This window comes from Drosophila suzukii, chromosome 2L, assembly GCF_043229965.1.
Source record: "Drosophila suzukii chromosome 2L, CBGP_Dsuzu_IsoJpt1.0, whole genome shotgun sequence".
Lineage (NCBI taxonomy): Eukaryota > Metazoa > Arthropoda > Insecta > Diptera > Drosophilidae > Drosophila > Drosophila suzukii.
This window is the reverse complement of record NC_092080.1, coordinates 25,706,267-25,724,116: the sequence shown is the minus strand read 5'-3', so window position 1 is coordinate 25,724,116 and position 17,850 is coordinate 25,706,267. Positions and strand designations below refer to the sequence as shown.

The 17,850-nt window shown below is 38.2% G+C and overlaps 7 protein-coding genes and 1 pseudogene across 7 annotated transcripts; 3 read left to right on the top strand and 5 right to left on the bottom strand.

The window, feature by feature from the left end:
* Positions 1–43: 43 nt before the first annotated feature.
* Positions 44–507, top strand: LOC139352324 (histone H2B). The gene has a single exon (XM_070994427.1). The coding sequence runs from the start codon at positions 104–106 to the stop codon at positions 473–475; it is 372 nt and encodes a 123-aa protein (XP_070850528.1). The 5' UTR covers positions 44–103; the 3' UTR covers positions 476–507.
* Positions 508–883: 376 nt separating this feature from the next.
* On the bottom strand, positions 884–1,708 carry LOC139352214 (histone H1-like). The gene has a single exon (XM_070994299.1). It carries the CDS (start codon positions 1,706–1,708, stop codon positions 959–961), a length of 750 nt encoding a protein of 249 aa, XP_070850400.1. The 3' UTR covers positions 884–958.
* Positions 1,709–3,160: 1,452 nt separating this feature from the next.
* LOC139352521 (histone H3-like) lies at positions 3,161–3,571 on the bottom strand. The gene has a single exon (XM_070994903.1). The coding sequence runs from the start codon at positions 3,569–3,571 to the stop codon at positions 3,161–3,163; it is 411 nt and encodes a 136-aa protein (XP_070851004.1).
* Positions 3,572–3,864: 293 nt separating this feature from the next.
* On the top strand, positions 3,865–4,176 carry LOC139352323 (histone H4). The gene has a single exon (XM_070994426.1). It carries the CDS (start codon positions 3,865–3,867, stop codon positions 4,174–4,176), a length of 312 nt encoding a protein of 103 aa, XP_070850527.1.
* Positions 4,177–4,663: 487 nt separating this feature from the next.
* Positions 4,664–5,053, bottom strand: LOC139352213 (histone H2A-like). Its single transcript, XM_070994298.1, has one exon. It carries the CDS (start codon positions 5,036–5,038, stop codon positions 4,664–4,666), a length of 375 nt encoding a protein of 124 aa, XP_070850399.1. The 5' UTR covers positions 5,039–5,053.
* Positions 5,054–5,086: 33 nt separating this feature from the next.
* Positions 5,087–5,544, top strand: LOC139352212 (histone H2B-like). The gene has a single exon (XM_070994297.1). It carries the CDS (start codon positions 5,087–5,089, stop codon positions 5,510–5,512), a length of 426 nt encoding a protein of 141 aa, XP_070850398.1. The 3' UTR covers positions 5,513–5,544.
* A 451-nt stretch (positions 5,545–5,995) lies between these two features.
* LOC139352211 (histone H1-like) lies at positions 5,996–6,726 on the bottom strand. The gene is made up of 2 exons (XM_070994296.1): positions 6,322–6,726; positions 5,996–6,265 (listed from the first exon to the last, which is right to left on the bottom strand). Exons 1-2 carry the CDS (start codon positions 6,724–6,726, stop codon positions 5,996–5,998), a joined length of 675 nt encoding a protein of 224 aa, XP_070850397.1.
* A 1,345-nt stretch (positions 6,727–8,071) lies between these two features.
* LOC139355188 (histone H3-like) lies at positions 8,072–8,474 on the bottom strand (annotated as a pseudogene).
* Between the last annotated feature and the right edge of the window lie 9,376 nt (positions 8,475–17,850).

Here is a 17,850-nt window from a genome sequence, read left to right as displayed (position 1 = left end):
TTAGACCTGAAAACATTGCTCGAAAAAAAGTATAAAGATGAACGCGCTTGGGCACCATTATGATCAGTGAGTTGTGTTTGTGAAATCATAAGTGAAGTGAATAATGCCGCCGAAAACTAGTGGAAAGGCAGCCAAGAAGGCTGGCAAAGCCCAGAAGAACATCACCAAGACCGATAAGAAGAAGAAGCGCAAGAGGAAGGAGAGCTACGCCATCTACATTTACAAGGTCCTGAAGCAGGTCCACCCTGACACCGGTATTTCGTCGAAGGCGATGAGCATCATGAACAGCTTTGTGAATGATATCTTCGAGCGCATTGCTGCAGAGGCGTCTCGTCTGGCTCACTACAACAAGCGCTCGACCATAACCAGTCGGGAGATCCAAACGGCTGTTCGCCTGCTCCTGCCCGGAGAGTTGGCCAAGCACGCCGTCAGTGAGGGAACCAAGGCTGTCACCAAGTACACCAGCTCCAAGTAATTTACTCTTGCTGCGTATGGGGAGAAAGATCCAAAACGGCCCTTTTCAGGGCCACAACACATTTTACCAAAGGAACTTCATTTTCAATATACCATTTGCCAATCAAATTCGTGATATAAGTTCAATTTGAGTTTTTTTTTTCTAAAGAACTTATTCTGGAGCTTTATAGTATAGTTATTAAATCATGGTCATCTATTGATAACGAATTTCTGCAATGCTAGTCCACGAACATTCTGTGACTTGCATTTTAAGATTCTCTGGTACAGCTGCTAAAATCAATGCAGCCACACTTATGTGAAAAAAATGCTAACGGCCTAACAAGATAATTGGACAAGTGAAATGTACTAAGTTTTAAATTGAAAGTTCCTTTCTCTTGTTCACGAACGTTGTAGCCCTGAAAAGGGCTTATTTAAACTAATTTCAGATTTCGAAATCTAAAATAGCGATTGCGAGCAGGTACCAGGTACTGTACTTTTGCACAATTTACTTCTTGGCCGCCGTAGTTTTGGCTTTCGGCTTTTTAGCAGTAGCAGGAGCAGCTGCTTTCTTCACAGCCTTTTTAGGCTTAACAGACGCCGCTGGCTTGGCCTTTGGTGCTTTCGCCGCCTTTGCCTTCGCTGCGGTCGACTTGGCCTTCGCTGCTGCTGGCTTCGCCTTTACGGTTCCAGTTTTCTTGGCATCCTTGGCCTTCGCCTTCTCGGTTTTCTTCTTCTCTGCGGTCTTTTTGGTGGCAACAGCCTTCTTAGCCTTGGGCTTCTTGTCGTCAGCTCCGGCGGCAGCTTTCTTGGCGGTGGATCCGGTCTTCTTGACGGCTACCTTCTTGCTTTTCACCTTCTCAGCAGACGCAGGCTTCGGCTTCGGATCCTTCTTGGCGGAGGCCGACAGTTTAAATGAGCCAGACGCCCCCTTTCCCTTTGTTTGGATCAGCTTTCCATTTACCACGGCCGATTTCAAGTATTTCTTGATGAATGGAGCAAGCTTCTGGGCATCGCATTTATAGGTGGCAGTGATGTATTTCTTGATTGCCAAAAGCGATGAGCCGCCACGTTCCTTCAAATTCTTGATGGATGCGTCCACCATTTGTTGAGTTGGCGGATGCGATGGCGGGGCAGCAGCCTTTTTCACCTTTGGGGCAGCGGATCCAGATGCCTTTTTGGTGGCCACCTTCTTCTCAACTGGCGCTGACGGGGCAGCCACTGGGGAAGCGGCCGTTGCAACTGCAGATTCAGACATTTTTCTTCACTAAAATACACTTTTTCGTATAGAAAATGGCCCGCGCGCTTGTTGCCAACCTCCTTCGTTCGGATGAGAATCGAGGAGGAGAGCACTTTAACTGTGCGTCTGGCATCAGGCATTTGCTCTGCTAATGTTTGTTTGAAGTGCAGACATATTTTCTTGTTTTTAGTGCTTAAGATCCTAAAATGTAATAATCATTTTATTGTTTTACATTCTTAAATAATCTATTAAGTAGGTAATGTTTTCAAAACGTTAGTATCTGGTTTTTGCAACCTTTTATTGCCGAACATAGACATTCGTAACATGAGCAATTTTTTTAAAAACCCATTTTAAAATATGATTTCTTAGAAATATTTTGTAACTTGCTAATGAAAAAATAAATTTGAACCTTTTACTTAAATAAGTACTACAATTAAATTTACTTATCTTTAGTTTAGGTATTTTAATTCATGTTCCAAGTTGTCCCTTGGCTATGTACAAAGTTGGCTATCAGACTACTTTCGGCAATCGATTTCTGACTGTTAAAAATATAAATAATTTAAAATATTGTATTTATATGATGTTTTCTTAGATATATCATGTCTTTGCTTAAGACAATCCAGCTTTGGATGCATGTTTATAAACAGTTTTTATAAATTTTTCTAATTTGTGTTTCATATATGAATCCCATTGAGGCCGCACTCGAGTTAATATTTAAGAAAAATATGTAAAAAGTATACTTAATAATATTTTTCTTGTTTTTTATAAAACATTATGCATTCATTAACGCATATGATTTATTTTCAGATAGCGTTTAAAAGTTTTTCGATTTTTTGTTGGTGCTTAAATGTCTAATGTTGATCGTGGTAGTCCCACAAAACCCTCTCGTTCTAAAAACATGCCGACATTAGTAATGAAATTTTTTCAAAAACGTGATAAAATTAAAAGTACAACAGTCAAATTGAATCTATTCTATTAAATAAATCTGATATTACAAAATACGATATATAATTTCTGGAATATATATACCTATTAACAGTTTATTTTGTGACCCATATATATAAATATCGTGGAGGTTGCACTTAGCATTAAAAAGACAATGTAAAAAATTTATTTTTTATTCTGTTTTTGTTTTAATAAGCAAATAGATTCATTAGCCTAGCTAATTTTTGTTTAGTTTTTGTCTGATGCTTGAAAGTCTTGACCATCCTTGCCGCATAGCAGCTCCATCACATTAAAAACCCCACCCAATCCTAATCGAACGACGAGTTCCGACTATTTATTAATTTTATCAAATCACTAAAAGTTACAAACAATTAATAATTTTACTTACGAAGGAACGGGACGAAAAGTTAATTTCTTTATTTTAAGGTTGAAGCCTGCAGATAAAAATTAGTATCTCATTGATTGAAATTTGTGGTCCTGAAAAGGACCGATTTGTACAAAGTATGTTAGCGCATTGGCAGCCACTTAAGCACGCTCGCCGCGAATTCGACGGGCCAACTGGATGTCTTTGGGCATGATGGTGACACGCTTGGCATGAATGGCGCACAAGTTGGTATCTTCAAAGAGGCCAACCAGATAGGCCTCGCTAGCTTCCTGCAGAGCCAACACCGCCGAGCTCTGGAATCGCAGGTCAGTCTTGAAGTCCTGAGCGATTTCACGCACCAGACGCTGGAAAGGCAGCTTGCGGATCAGGAGCTCGGTACTCTTCTGGTATCGACGGATCTCACGCAGGGCAACCGTTCCAGGGCGATACCGATGGGGCTTCTTCACGCCTCCGGTGGCTGGGGCGCTCTTGCGAGCGGCCTTAGTAGCCAGTTGTTTGCGTGGCGCCTTGCCACCAGTCGATTTCCGAGCGGTTTGCTTGGTACGGGCCATTTTCGAGTTCACTGCTGTTCACGTTCACTTCACGTTTCAAAACACAATAAACGTTAGCTGCATTTGCAACCTACTTATATAGCAAAACGAGGAGGATTGAAAAGAGAGGGAAGAAGAGGGCATCTCATTTGTCGAACAGAGAGCGGAGAGCGAAGAGCGGGACGCACATATCGTTCGGACTCGCTCGTGTTTCTGGGGTTTTAGGTATAAATAAGAGTTCGTCGAAAATAAGGAATTAGTTCTTCAGTGACTTTCGTTTCGTGCAGTGTGTTAACAGTAGAAAATAGTGAGTTATGACTGGTCGCGGTAAAGGAGGAAAAGGCTTGGGAAAAGGAGGCGCCAAGCGTCATCGCAAAGTGCTGCGGGATAACATTCAGGGTATCACTAAGCCAGCAATCCGCCGTTTGGCTCGTCGCGGCGGTGTAAAGCGCATCTCGGGACTCATTTACGAGGAAACACGTGGCGTCCTGAAGGTGTTCTTGGAGAACGTTATCCGCGATGCCGTCACCTACACCGAACACGCCAAGAGGAAGACTGTCACAGCCATGGATGTTGTGTACGCCTTGAAGAGGCAAGGCCGCACCCTATACGGCTTCGGCGGTTAAAAAACTAGTACAGCTTGTACTTCATTCAGCAATCGGTCCTTTTCAGGACCAGCATTCAAATTTTCGAAGGAGAAAAAATTCAAAAAATTTTTTGATTCATTGGCCTACTGACCGGGAACTCGAAAGTTGATACTGCATATACATATTGCATTAAACCAAAATGAAATTTCAAATGGGAGGTTCAGGTTAGTGTTTTGTAGAAGCTGTACCGCTTGCAGATACAGCATTAAAGGAAATGCGTCTTTTTGGCGACGAACTTCTTAGAATATTCCAGATCTTATATCTGACCAAGTGCTATAGGACCAACGCATATACAAAACCTACTTCTGTTTCCCAATCGATATTTCAACGTATTTTCTTGTTTTAATAATATGATATACGTATTGGAAAATCTTTACTTCTTTGGTAAAAACTTGGTCGTCCTGAAAAGGACGGTTGGGTTTGTTTTTTATGTACAAGTATGTAATTGGCTCCGCATTTAAAACGTTTAAGCCTTCTTCACGGTCTTCTTGGGCAACAGAACAGCCTGGATGTTGGGCAACACTCCACCCTGGGCAATGGTGACGCCGGAGAGCAGTTTGTTCAACTCCTCGTCGTTGCGGATGGCCAGCTGCAGATGACGAGGAATAATCCTAGTCTTCTTGTTGTCACGAGCAGCATTGCCAGCCAATTCGAGAACCTCAGCGGCCAGATATTCCATCACAGCAGCCAGGTAAACTGGAGCGCCGGCCCCAACTCGCTCGGCATAGTTGCCCTTGCGGAGCAAACGGTGAATACGGCCCACTGGGAACTGAAGACCGGCACGGTTAGAGCGCGACTTTGCCTTTCCCTTCACTTTGCCACCTTTTCCACGACCAGACATTTTTCTTTACGAGTATTTCACTTAGTTCACTTTACACACTGAAAACGAATGCTCGACGAGCCCCGGGTAGCCACATATTTATACTTTTGCGTCTGCCTGCGCGTTCATTTAGGGGTGGGTGCCTTAGACCCCAAGAAGGCTGGCAAAGCCCAGAAGAACATCACCAAGACCGATAAGAAGAAGAAGCGCAAGAGGAAAGAAAGCTACGCCATCTACATTTACAAGGTCCTGAAGCAGGTCCACCCTGACACCGGTATTTCGTCGAAGGCGATGAGCATCATGAACAGCTTTGTGAATGATATCTTCGAGCGCATTGCTGCAGAGGCGTCTCGTCTGGCTCACTACAACAAGCGCTCGACCATAACCAGTCGGGAGATCCAAACGGCTGTTCGCCTGCTCCTGCCCGGAGAGTTGGCCAAGCACGCCGTCAGTGAGGGAACCAAGGCTGTCACCAAGTACACCAGCTCCAAGTAATTTACTCTTGCTGCGTATGGGGAGAAAGATCCAAAACGGCCCTTTTCAGGGCCACAACACATTTTACCAAAGGAACTTCATTTTCAATATACCATTTGCCAATCAAATTCGTGATATAAGTTCAATTTGAGTTTTTTTTTTCTAAAGAACTTATTCTGGAGCTTTATAGTATAGTTATTAAATCATGGTCATCTATTGATAACGAATTTCTGCAATGCTAGTCCACGAACATTCTGTGACTTGCATTTTAAGATTCTCTGGTACAGCTGCTAAAATCAATGCAGCCACACTTATGTGAAAAAAATGCTAACGGCCTAACAAGATAATTGGACAAGTGAAATGTACTAAGTTTTAAATTGAAAGTTCCTTTCTCTTGTTCACGAACGTTGTAGCCCTGAAAAGGGCTTATTTAAACTAATTTCAGATTTCGAAATCTAAAATAGCGATTGCGAGCAGGTACCAGGTACTGTACTTTTGCACAATTTACTTCTTGGCCGCCGTAGTTTTGGCTTTCGGCTTTTTAGCAGTAGCAGGAGCAGCTGCTTTCTTCACAGCCTTTTTAGGCTTAACAGACGCCGCTGGCTTGGCCTTTGGTGCTTTCGCCGCCTTTGCCTTCGCTGCGGTCGACTTGGCCTTCGCTGCTGCTGGCTTCGCCTTTACGGTTCCAGTTTTCTTGGCATCCTTGGCCTTCGCCTTCTCGGTTTTCTTCTTCTCTGCGGTCTTTTTGGTGGCAACAGCCTTCTTAGCCTTGGGCTTCTTGTGGAAGCGGTGGATCCGGTCTTCTTGACGGCTACCTTCTTGCTTGTCACCTTCTTCTCAGCAGACGCAGGCTTCGGCTTCGGATCCTTCTTGGCGGAGGCCGACAGTTTAAATGAGCCAGACGCCCCATTTCCCCTTGTTTGGATCAGCTTTCCATTTACCACGGCCGATTTCAAGTATTTCTTGATGAATGGAGCAAGCTTCTGGGCATCGCATTTATAGGTGGCAGTGATGTATTTCTTGATTGCCAAAAGCGATGAGCCGCCACGTTCCTTCAAATTCTTGATGGATGCGTCCACCTTTTGTTGAGTTGGCGGATGCGGTGGCGGGGCAGCAGCCTTTTTCACCTTTGGGGCAGCGGATCCAGATGCCTTTTTGGTGGCCACCTTCTTCTCAACTGGCGCTGACGGGGCAGCCACTGGGGAAGCGGCCGTTGCAACTGCAGATTCAGACATTTTTCTTCACTAAAATACACTTTTTCGTATAGAAAATGGCCCGCGCGCTTATTGCCAACCTCCTTCGTTCGGATGAGAATCGAGGAGAAGAGCACTTTAACTGTGCGTCTGGCATCAGGCATTTGCTCTGCTAATGTTTGTTTGAAGTGCAGACATATTTTCTTGTTTTTAGTGCTTAAGATCCAATTTTTTTAAAAACCCATTTTAAAATATGATTTCTTAGAAATATTTTGTAACTTGCTAATGAAAAAATAAATTTGAACCTTTTACTTAAATAAGTACTACAATTAAATTTACTTATCTTTAGTTTAGGTATTTTATTACATGTTCCAAGTTGTCCCTTGGCTACGTACAAAGTTGGCTATCAGGCTACGTTCGGCAATCGTTTTCTGACTGTTAAAAATACAAATATTTTAAAATATTGTATTTATATGATGTTTTCTTAGATATATCATGTCTTTGCTTAAGACAATTCAGCTTTGGATGCATGTTTATAAACAGTTTTTACAAATTTTGCTAATTTGTGTTTGATATATGAATCCAATTGAGGCCGCACTCGAGTTAATATTTAAGAAAAAAATGTCAAAAGTATACTTAATAATATTTTTCTTGTTTTTTATAAAACATTATGCATTCATTAACGCATATGATTTATTTTCAGATAGCGTTTAAAAGTTTTTCGAATTTTTGTTGGTGCCTAAATGTCTAATGTTGATCGTGGTTGTCCCACAAAACCCTCTCGTTCTAAAAACATGCCGACATTAATAATGCAATTTTTTCAAAAACGTGATAAAATTAAAAGTACAACAATCAAATTTAATCTATTCTATTAAATAAATCTGATATTACAAAATACGATATATAATTTCAGGAATATATGTATTTATTAACAGTTTATTTTGTGACCCATATATATAAATATCGTGGAGGTTGCACTTAGCATTAAAAAGACAATATAAAAAATGTATTTTTTATTCTGTTTTTGTTTTATTAAGCAAATAGATTCATTAGCCTAGCTAATTTTTGTTCATCGCGCATGTAATATTTTTTAGTTTTTGTCTGATGCTTGAAAGTCTTGACCATTCTTGCCGCATAGCAGCTCCATCACATTAAAAACCCCACCCAATCCTAATCGAACGACGATTTCCGACTATATATTAATTTTATCAAATCACTAAAAGTTACAAACAATTAATAATTTCACTTACGAAGGAACGGGACGAATAGTTAATTTCTTTATTTTAAGGTTGAAGCCTGCAGATAAAAATTAGTATCTCATTGATTGAAATTTGTGGTCCTGAAAAGGACCGATTTGTACAAAGTATGTTAGCGCATTGGCAGCCAATTAAGCACGCTCGCCGCGAATGCGACGGGCCAACTGGATGTCTTTGGGCATGATGGTGACACGCTTGGCATGAATGGCGCACAAGTTGGTATCTTCAAAGAGGCCAACCAGATAGGCCTCGCTAGCTTCCTGCAGAGCCATCACCGCCGAGCTCTGGAATCGCAGGTCAGTCCTGAGCGATTTCACGCACCAGACGCTGGAAAGGCAGCTTGCGGATCAGGAGCTCGGTACTCTTCTGGTATCGACGGATCTCACGCAGGGCAACCGTTCCAGGGCGATACCGATGGGGCTTCTTCACGCCTCCGGTGGCTGGGGCGTTCTTGCGAGCGGCCTTAGTAGCCAGTTGTTTGCGTGGCGCCTTGCCACCAGTCGATTACCGAGCGGTTTGCTTGGTACGGGCCATTTTCGAGTTCACTGCTGTTCACGTTCACTTCACGTTTCAAAACACAATAAACGTTAGCTGCATTTGCAACCTACTTATATAGCAAAACGAGGAGGGTTGAAAAGAGAGGGAAGAAGAGGCCATCTCATTTGTCGAACAGAGAGCGGAGAGCGAAGAGCGGGACGCACATATCGTTCGGACTCGCTCGTGTTTCTGGGGTTTTGGTATAGAAAAGAGTTAGTCGAAAATAAGGAATTAGTTCTTCAGTGACTTTCGTTTCGTGCAGTGTGTTAATAGTAGAAAATAGTGAATTATGACTGGTCGCGGTAAAGGAGGAAAAGGCTTGTGTTACGTGGGCATATTATTTCCCGAGTCCTGACAAGGACTTGGGCCGAGGGAGAGGCGTCCGATATTCAGGCACCATTTGCCGGCATAAGCTACGTCGTATTCGGGTCGTGGGATCTTGGTAAGCCTCTCTCCTCTCCAACATAACGAGAATAAATATTAAAAGTGCCTGGAAAATAATATTAGTCATAAAGTTCGTCAGTCATCAGTCCACACTGCCCAACAAGCTTAGCTGTCGCTTGATCGCAATACGATCGGGCTGTGTTTTGGCCATATTCCCTCCCTTTCACACATTTGTGTGCCAATGGATCGTCGCGGGCCGCGCAATACGATCCCCTATTGTCAAGGTTGTCCGTCAAAAGTTATGTCATTGTTCTTGACCTACTCCACTTCTCGCGTCAGCACACCCCCTTAGTGAAGCTCTAGCACACCATGGTTTCGAATTCTTTTTCACATTATAAGTTTATTAAATAATATTTATGTCGGCGTGTGCCGGGGTTGGGTAACATAATATTGGCTAATTCATATAGGGAATAATTTAATTGACAATTATTGTATTAGCGGAGAGTATCGACTTTACCACCTGTGAAGGTGCACACATCAGCAAAATGCTGACTATTCACGACTACAAACGTCGCTCAGAGGGCTCTTGCAATTGTACATACAACTACAAGGCTGATACTCGCCGCTGAAAAATTAACATTTAATTATTACGTATAAGAAAGGTATAAAAAAGAAAAGTATATCTAAATGATTATATATATGAAACAATTATTATATATGGATATTATATATTATTACATGTATTCCTAACAGATTAATTCTTTATCTTAACTAGGAAAGTATTAACATTGCCCAAAAATAAATTCTTATCTAGACGGGAGAGGACAATGACCGTTGGAACGGTAGAGATAATGATAGCCTTTTCGGTCTTATTACAGTGGGCAAGTGGTGAAAAATCTAGACGGAAGGTCTCAATATATAAGTACTCCAATTCATTCACTTTTATTGGTAGGGTCGCTTTTGATAACAAGTGTAGAATTCTTACGTTAAATTGTGGATCAGTGTCTATTGTTTTTGCTAAAGCTTCTGAGGTAATCATGGTGCACGGATATATATATATGCATTGTGTTCCGACGAACTTACCCTCCTGGCGATGAGATCTTGACGCTCCGGATCCTGGGCTTTGTGAGATTTTATAATTGGTTTATAAATATATATAAGTACAAGGCTTGAGGGCGGCTTATAAAAACAAAACACAAAAATTACGTTACACAAAAAAAATAACACTATCGCTGTATAGATATGTATGTATGCATGCATCGTATGAGAGTTCCACTGCGGCGCACGTCAGTTCCAATGCTCGAGCTGGGGCTGGTCGGTGCAGCTCCAATTTCTTGTTCACGTATGTATTTGATGGTTCTGTTTACACTTGCATTCAGAAATGCATGTATTCGCAAATTGTTTGTAATTGTTTTTGGTGATTTAGTTTTTGTTAATTGTGAATGCAGTTTATTTGCCTTTTATTGGTTTTTATTGTCTTTATGTTGTTTCATTTCACTGCAACTGCTCGGCTTATGCTCCGATGTGGGTCACCAGGGCGTGATGTTGGTCGCGGCGTCTCTGAACAGAGCGCTTGTACATCTTAACAACCTTAAGGATCACTAGGGCTAGGAGTAGTCCAACGATGAGCTTTATGGTCCTGTTGACATTTTGGATATCTTGTGGTCAACGATCTCTACGGTGTTAATTACATTGGCGGTGCTGCCGGCCACTTTGGACGTTTTGCTGCCCATCTTGGGGTTCTTAGGCCATGCACTTGGTTCACTAGTTCTGTTCGTCCTTCAGGATTTGTTGCAGGTTGACTTCCTCTAGAATGTGGTCGATCGCAGGACCAGTAATCAGGACATTCTCCTGAGTGAAGTTGATCCTAGGGAAACGGTCAAGACATCCTTCTGGACACCAGCCTTCGTCCAGTCGTGGTCTGTGTTGATGATAGTTGTACTTCTAGACCACTGTCAGGGAGAGATCAGAACAATTTCTGTCTGACTTCTCTATTTGGCTGGGGTCTTTTATAGCGGACTAGAGCTTTCGCTAGCTCCCCATATTGGATGAGTTAACTAAGTGTTCCCACCTAGGGGTACTGTTTCTCTATTTCCCCTATTTTAGGAGTCAACGGCCGGCTGGTGCACTTTGCCACCTTACTAGAGTACGGTTACAAGCAGGTCGATCGCGGTCGTTGTTCTGGCCACGCTACACCCATGAGTTGTCGATTTGTTTTTGCTGATTTGCCCTTAATAATTAGAAGGGTGTTAGTCATTAGGGCCCCTAGCCTCAACTTAAGACAGCTGTTAATCTTTGTATGGGGAGGGCGTACGTAACAGGCTCGAAGTGATCGATGTGACTACGCATGGAATGACTTCGCAAAAGAAATCTTCGTACGGCCATTCTTCTATTTATTCATCTTCTCCCTTTTCCTTTTTCTTAGGCGCCCATTTACGTGTGGCTTCGACCCACTACTTTAACCCAGTCTCAGATGAGCTAGTCGGGCTTATTACTATTATTGTGTTATTGTTACTATTTTTTTTTATTAAAGATATTTATTGCTGAAAACGAAAAAAAGTTTTCCGGCCTCTCACGGAAACATACATACAAATTATGTTTTTTGCTTCGGGATATATTAAAAAAAAGCGATTTTTATTTTAATATACAGCGGAGTTTTTATTGGTAAAGTTCTTTCAAGTTAGATCCCCAATCTTAAACTGATTTTACAAAATGCATTATTCTTATAACTATGGCTTTTAGCGGTGACAGCGACGCGAGCAGCGAAAGTGGACTTTGATTGAGAATTTTGATTGGTCAAATCTGTGGCCCGATAAAATGGTTTCTAGGCTGCATCTTTTGTTTAATTAATTTGGATTGGCCAAAGCTTTTATGCTGACGAATGGGTTCTCAGGCTGGACCCTTTGTTTAAATGTTTGAATATTGTTTATGTCTACCGTCGTCGATAAAGGCGTGAGAAGTGTTTATAATTCTGGTGCTCCCGATTGAAGGCGTGGGAAAGATTTGTGTCTGAGGGGTTAAATGTTTATGTCGGATTGATTTGAATAACTGCGATAGTAGGCTCTGGACTTATGTTATTGACAATTGGAACAATGGGTATCGCGGGATATACAGGTTGTAGGTTGGGTTTGGTATCCAGGGTATTTGCGTATACGTCACTCGCCCCTCCTTTAGAAGATTCAACATCCTTGTTGAATTTAAACAAAATTTCTTTTTTCTTGGCTAGGCGCCTATAGGTAAATATGATATAAGTAGTAATGCTTAAAAGTATAATTATTAATATTGTAAAAACAATCCACTTATAAATTGATTCTTGTTTTTGTTGATAGGTAATAGAGTTTTTAAATTTTAACAATCGTATTGGTTCATATAAAGTAATATTAGTGCTGGGTAATATAATTTTATATTCTTTTATGTTCTTTGATGTTGTAATTTTAATATCTCTTATTTCTAAAGTACATTGACTTTATTGTATTATATTGTTACCCTGAATTGTTTTGTTGAACATTTCGCAATCTTGATTAATTTGTGTCTCTTTTAAATTATAAGTAATAATGATGTTAGACTCAATATATTTTAAAGATTCATTTTCTGATACAAAAGTGTGTTGACATTTCGCAAATTGATTAGTAAGGATTTGAGAGATACATTGATCATTCATTTCTGATACAAAAGTGTGTTGACATTTCGCAAATTGATTAGTAAGGATTTGAGAGATACATTGATCAGTGATTATAAATTTTTGGTCTAAAATATTTGCTAATGAATTTGGTGAATTTTCCAAGTAAAATACTTTCTTTTCGTCATTTACAAAATATTCATAATTATCATTTGTATCAATTTGTCGGCCCATATGATCTAGATATTTTATAATTCTATATTTTTGTGTTTCTTTAAAAGAAGTGGGTATATGGGCTAGAATAAAAGTGCCTTTAGTTTGACTGCTTAACCAAGCTGAAGTTTTGATTGAGAGTAATTTTTCTTCGTTTATGTTCTCCAACTCTTCATGTTTTAGTATTTTAGGATTTAATATTCCAACTCTTGTTAATTGTAAACTCATTTGTAAATCTTCAATGTATTCTAGGAATATATTTAAGGAATATCTAAAAATGTGCAAAGCTTTTTCTTCTTGTTTATCTTTCACGAGTTTGCTTATATCTTTTGATTGTTCATTTATTATTTAAATTATTTCATTAAATTCTTTGTTTTCAATTATCATTTCTTGTAAGTTTTGTAGTTTATCTTCCAACTCTTTTTTATCATCTTCAGTCAATGTTCCAAATAGATACTTGTGAGCTGTCCCTAAAAAGTTAATTAATCCCCGTTTTTGTCTCGATGATGAAGTAATTCCCTTGATTTCATGTTTTAATTGTTTCAATGTTAATGCAATGTCCGGTACATTTTTAAATTGGTTTTCGTATTTTATAAATTCCTGGTATGTTTCAAATATTTTAGTTTGATTTATTTTAATCATATGATGTTCATACTTTAGAGGTATTTTTATAGTCCCTGTGTTCAGAAGTAAATAACCGTTGTTCGAAGTAATGGGTGTAATGCTAATTTGTTGAGCTGTTGTCAATGGTATTTTCGTCCATGTCACTATCATGATCATTTTCATTATCAGAATCAGTACTGTCAGTTTCCCTGGAATGAGGAGAGAGATTTTGTATTTTAGCTTTTTTAAATTTACTTATGTGTTTTACTACTTTATGACCCTTATTAGTTTCTTGCCAGTGCTTTTCGTCTTTTTGTTCTCACGCTCCTGTCTTTTTGAATGGGTTTACTAATTTAGCTTTACGTTTCATTTCTTTTTCGACTTTAGTGTATTCCAGATCTACTTCATGTTCCTCGCGGTGTTTATTAAGTTTATCTATCTTATGTTCTTTTTGTTTTTGCATATTTTTGCTTGGTTTTATTCCATAAAGAAATATTTCAGCAGGAGTTTTACCTGTGGCATCGTGGGTTATTTCATGGTTATAAACATATGTTGCCTTTTCTATGTTCATTAACTTATCTTCAGCGTCCGTAAGTGTATTAATAATTCTAAGTTTTTCATTGATTGTTTTATGTACCCTTTCTATATCGGCTATACCATTCTTGCTAGTTGTAATTTCAATGTTAATATTTTCCTTTTGTAACCAATTTTGTAATGATTTAGATACTAGGCCAGGATCTTGATCCATTTCAATTGTTTTCGGTTTACCTATCATATTAAAGATTTTAAGAAGAGCTTTTTTACTTTCAATCCAATCTGTGGTTTTTGTTTCAATAATAGAAATGAATTTCGAATGAAGGTCGATGCAAGTTAAAAATTTACGTTGGTCAATAAAGTAATAGTCTATAACATATTTATCGCGAATATTTTTGGTTTCTGGAGTTTTTTCAAAAGGAAGAGCAACTTTTCTGTGCTCTGCTTTGCATAAATTACAAATTTCACATTTATTAATAATGTTTTGAATAAGTTATTGTGCGTCTGGGAAGAAGTATTTCATTTTAAAAGTGTCATAAGTCTTTTTAATTCCTTGGTGTATTGTTTTCTCATGTATTTCTAATATTTTTTCATGAAAGTCTGCATATGTGGGCAAGTTGGGAAGTACTACTGAAGTTTTCATTAATTTCGTACCAGTATTTGGTTTAATTAATTTCATATAGGCTCGTTGAAAAATTGCAAAATCTTCGTCATTATTAATGTACATAACAAAATTGTGTCCACATATAAATTTTATAATTATGTCTTTCGCCAAAGCCTCAGTCATGTCACTGTAAATAATTTTATTAATAGTTTTGTTAAAGTAGTGAGTAAGTTCGTTAGTGTCTTGATTTCCCTTTTCAAATACAAGTTGGTGATTAAAAACGTTAACTGGTCGTTCGGTAATTTGTATGCAATCGCCATTATCTTCTTGTGCACTATGCACTGTTGCTGCAGTAGTATCTACATCGTCTTCATTTTGAAATACTTCTTAAATTTTGTTATATTTTGATTCCTTTTTTGTAATCCTGGATAGAGCATCTGCTACATGATTCTCTTTTCCTTTAATGTACTTTATTTCATAATCAAACTCTCTAAGCTTTATTTTCCAACGTTGTAATTTCATATTAGGTTCCTTTATATTGTGTAACCAAACAAGTGGTTTATGGTCAGAACATATTTTGAAACTTCTTCCAAAGAGATAGGGGCGGAAATACTTAGTCGCCCATACGATAGCTAATAATTCTTTTTCAATAGCTGCATAATTTAACTCATGTTCATTTAAAGTTCTACTGGCAAAACAAATGGGTTTCCCTTCTTGGGATAGTACAGCACCTAATGCATAATTGCTTGCATCTGTAGTTAGATCAAACTTCTTTTCAAAATCTGGATATATGAGAATTGGATCGTTACTTATTAAAGTTTTTAATTTTTCAAACGCTTCATTGTAACTAGGATCGTTTATATTTATTTTTGCTCCTTTCTTTAAGCAGAGTGTCATTGGTTTGGCAATTTTTGCGAAATCTTTTATAAATTTACGATAAAAACCACAAAGGCCTAAAAATGATTTTATTTGTTTTGGAGAGTTTGGAATTTTAAAATCTTGAATAGCTTGAATTTTATTTGGATTTGCTCTGATTCCTTCAGTTGAAATTATGTGACCTAAAAATTCAGTTTCTCGTTTCATAAACTCACATTTATCTAATTGTAGTTTAAGATTCGATCTGCGAAGACGTTCGAATACTTTTTTTAAAGATTGAATATGCTCTTGTAAAGAGGTTGAAAATATAACAATGTCGTCTAAATATACTAGACAATGGGTACCTATTATGTCGTGTAATATATTATTCATACAACGCTGAAATGTGGCGGGTGCATTTTTAAGGCCGAAGGGCATTCTAGTATATTCATAGTGACCCTTCTTAGTGGAGAATGCAGTTTTTTGAATAGAGTCCTGGTCCATTTCAATTTGATGGAACCCTTTAGCAAGATCTAATGTTGTAAAGTATTGACATTTCCCTAACTTGTCTAATATTTCGTCCATGTTCGGAATAGGGAATTCATCATTTATAGTTATTTCATTCAGTCTTCATGTTTTGTTTTTATAACGTGTTTGATTTCGTTCGTGAAAGTCAAATTTTCACCTTCATGATACTGAATATCAAAATATTTTGACATTAAATAATGAAGTTCAGTTTTTTCTTCATTATTTAAGTGATCGTCTCTAATGTTATTGTCAGATAAGTCCGTTTGTAAGGCATAATTATATTCTTCATCATCTACTACATTTGAAGCAGTTTGATTACATTTTTCCGTTATATTTACCATAGGGAATTCATAATTATGTAATTCAATGGTGTTTTTCATAAAATCAATTTTTGCTAACGATTCTTTCAGAATTTGTCTTCCTATAAGAATGTCATAATGTTTTGAAAAGTTTTTTATAAAAAATGTTTGCTTAGATGAAAATAATTTTGGAATACTAAACTGAATATATTTATTCAAAGTTACAGATTCACCAATTGTTTCAATTTTAGTAGAATTATTTTTAATTGGGTAGTTAAAGAAGTTTTCGTTAATTAAATTTATGCTTTATCCTGTATCGATAAGACAGAGGCATGGTTTATTATCAATTTTAATTTTTATGGCTGTGGTGTTTCGTCCGAGGCTGTTGTCTGAAAATTTTCAAGTGTGTCCATTGGCTCAGACTTACGTTGTTGATCTGAATCTGAAACTCGGGGACGTTTTTGGGGAACATTGGTACCCTGAGTACTTTGGTTACCCTGTCCTTGATTGTTTTGAAAAGTTTTAGGATAGTAATTATTTCCTGAATTATTATTATTAGAATTATTGTTGGTACCTCAATTTCTATTAGAGTCGAATCTATTCTGTCTCTGCTGGTTGTTGTTATATTTGTTTTGATAATTGTTATTTTGGAATCTACCCCCTTGGTTATTATCTGAATGATAGTTGGGTTTTGCATTTGAGTATGATTTTGATGTTTTAAAATCCTGAAATTCATCTTCTTGAGAGTTTTTGAACATAAAAGAACGATTGTTTATGGATTTATCTTCAAAGATTCCTACAGTTTGGGCAGCTTGTTTTAATTTAAGAGGAGACGAAATATCAAATTTACTTAATGTAATAAAAGTTTTGACTGGTAATTTTTCACGAATCACTTCAGCTAATGTATCACTCAATGTCCTCGACCCTAGAACTGTGTTTGATGGATTATTGTCTAAGCTCAATTTACAACAAATTCTACTAGTCTGTTCTTTCAATTCTTCAACAAATTTTCTTAAATTATTTTTATATTTAATCTCACGTAATTCTGCTATCATTCGATGTGGAGGTGTTGCGCTGTTGAACTCGCTGATAAGTAGGGTTCTCAATTCCTTCCAGTCCTGTGGTATGTTTCTCATCAAGAGTGATCTGGCTTGTCCAACTAGGAGGTTCCTGATGGCTGCTTGGATAATTTGATTTTGGCCTTCTGATGTTGTAGGGTAATGGTAGACTAATTCATCGACTTCTTTTATAAAGAGAGCCAAATAGAGTGGGTCTCCGTTGAATTTATTTATCTGTTTTAGTTTCAGAAGGAAATGATTCATGGATACATCTGAGAGGGCTTGTGATGCTTTTGCTGCTGCGGCCACGGCTGCTGCTGCTGCTGATGTTGATGGCAATTCCATTTTTTAATGGTTTTTTTTTTAGGCGAAATTAATCAGATTTATTATCGCTGGGTTAGACACTAGAAATCCTCATTCGTGATTTAACTAATGTTGGCAAGTTCGTTTTGCGGATACAAATAATGTTTTAATTTTCGCGAAGTGATTTTTTTAAGTCCTTTTTAGGTAGTCACTCGCGAGGATATTACTTGTATCCTACCGACTGCGCCAATTATGTTTTTTGCTTCGGGATATATTAAAAAAAAGCGATTTTTATTTTAATATACAGCGGAGTTTTTATTGGTAAAGTTCTTTCAAGTTAGATCCCCAACCTTAAACTGATTTTACAAAATGC

What these genes read in the sequence shown, in the direction of transcription:
- LOC139352214 (XM_070994299.1), bottom strand. Translation starts at nt 1,708, where the DNA reads ATGTCTGAATCTGCAGTTGCAACGGCCGCTTCCCCAGTGGCTGCCCCG.
- LOC139352324 (XM_070994427.1), top strand. Translation starts at nt 104, where the DNA reads ATGCCGCCGAAAACTAGTGGAAAGGCAGCCAAGAAGGCTGGCAAAGCC.
- LOC139352212 (XM_070994297.1), top strand. Translation starts at nt 5,087, where the DNA reads ATGCTCGACGAGCCCCGGGTAGCCACATATTTATACTTTTGCGTCTGC.
- LOC139352323 (XM_070994426.1), top strand. Translation starts at nt 3,865, where the DNA reads ATGACTGGTCGCGGTAAAGGAGGAAAAGGCTTGGGAAAAGGAGGCGCC.
- LOC139352521 (XM_070994903.1), bottom strand. Translation starts at nt 3,571, where the DNA reads ATGGCCCGTACCAAGCAAACCGCTCGGAAATCGACTGGTGGCAAGGCG.
- LOC139352213 (XM_070994298.1), bottom strand. Translation starts at nt 5,038, where the DNA reads ATGTCTGGTCGTGGAAAAGGTGGCAAAGTGAAGGGAAAGGCAAAGTCG.
- LOC139352211 (XM_070994296.1), bottom strand. Translation starts at nt 6,726, where the DNA reads ATGTCTGAATCTGCAGTTGCAACGGCCGCTTCCCCAGTGGCTGCCCCG. An exon ending in CTGCGTCTGCTGAGAAGAAG is followed by an intron (nt 6,266 to 6,321) that starts GTGACAAGCAAG and finishes TTCCACAAGAAG; the next exon opens with CCCAAGGCTAAGAAGGCTGT.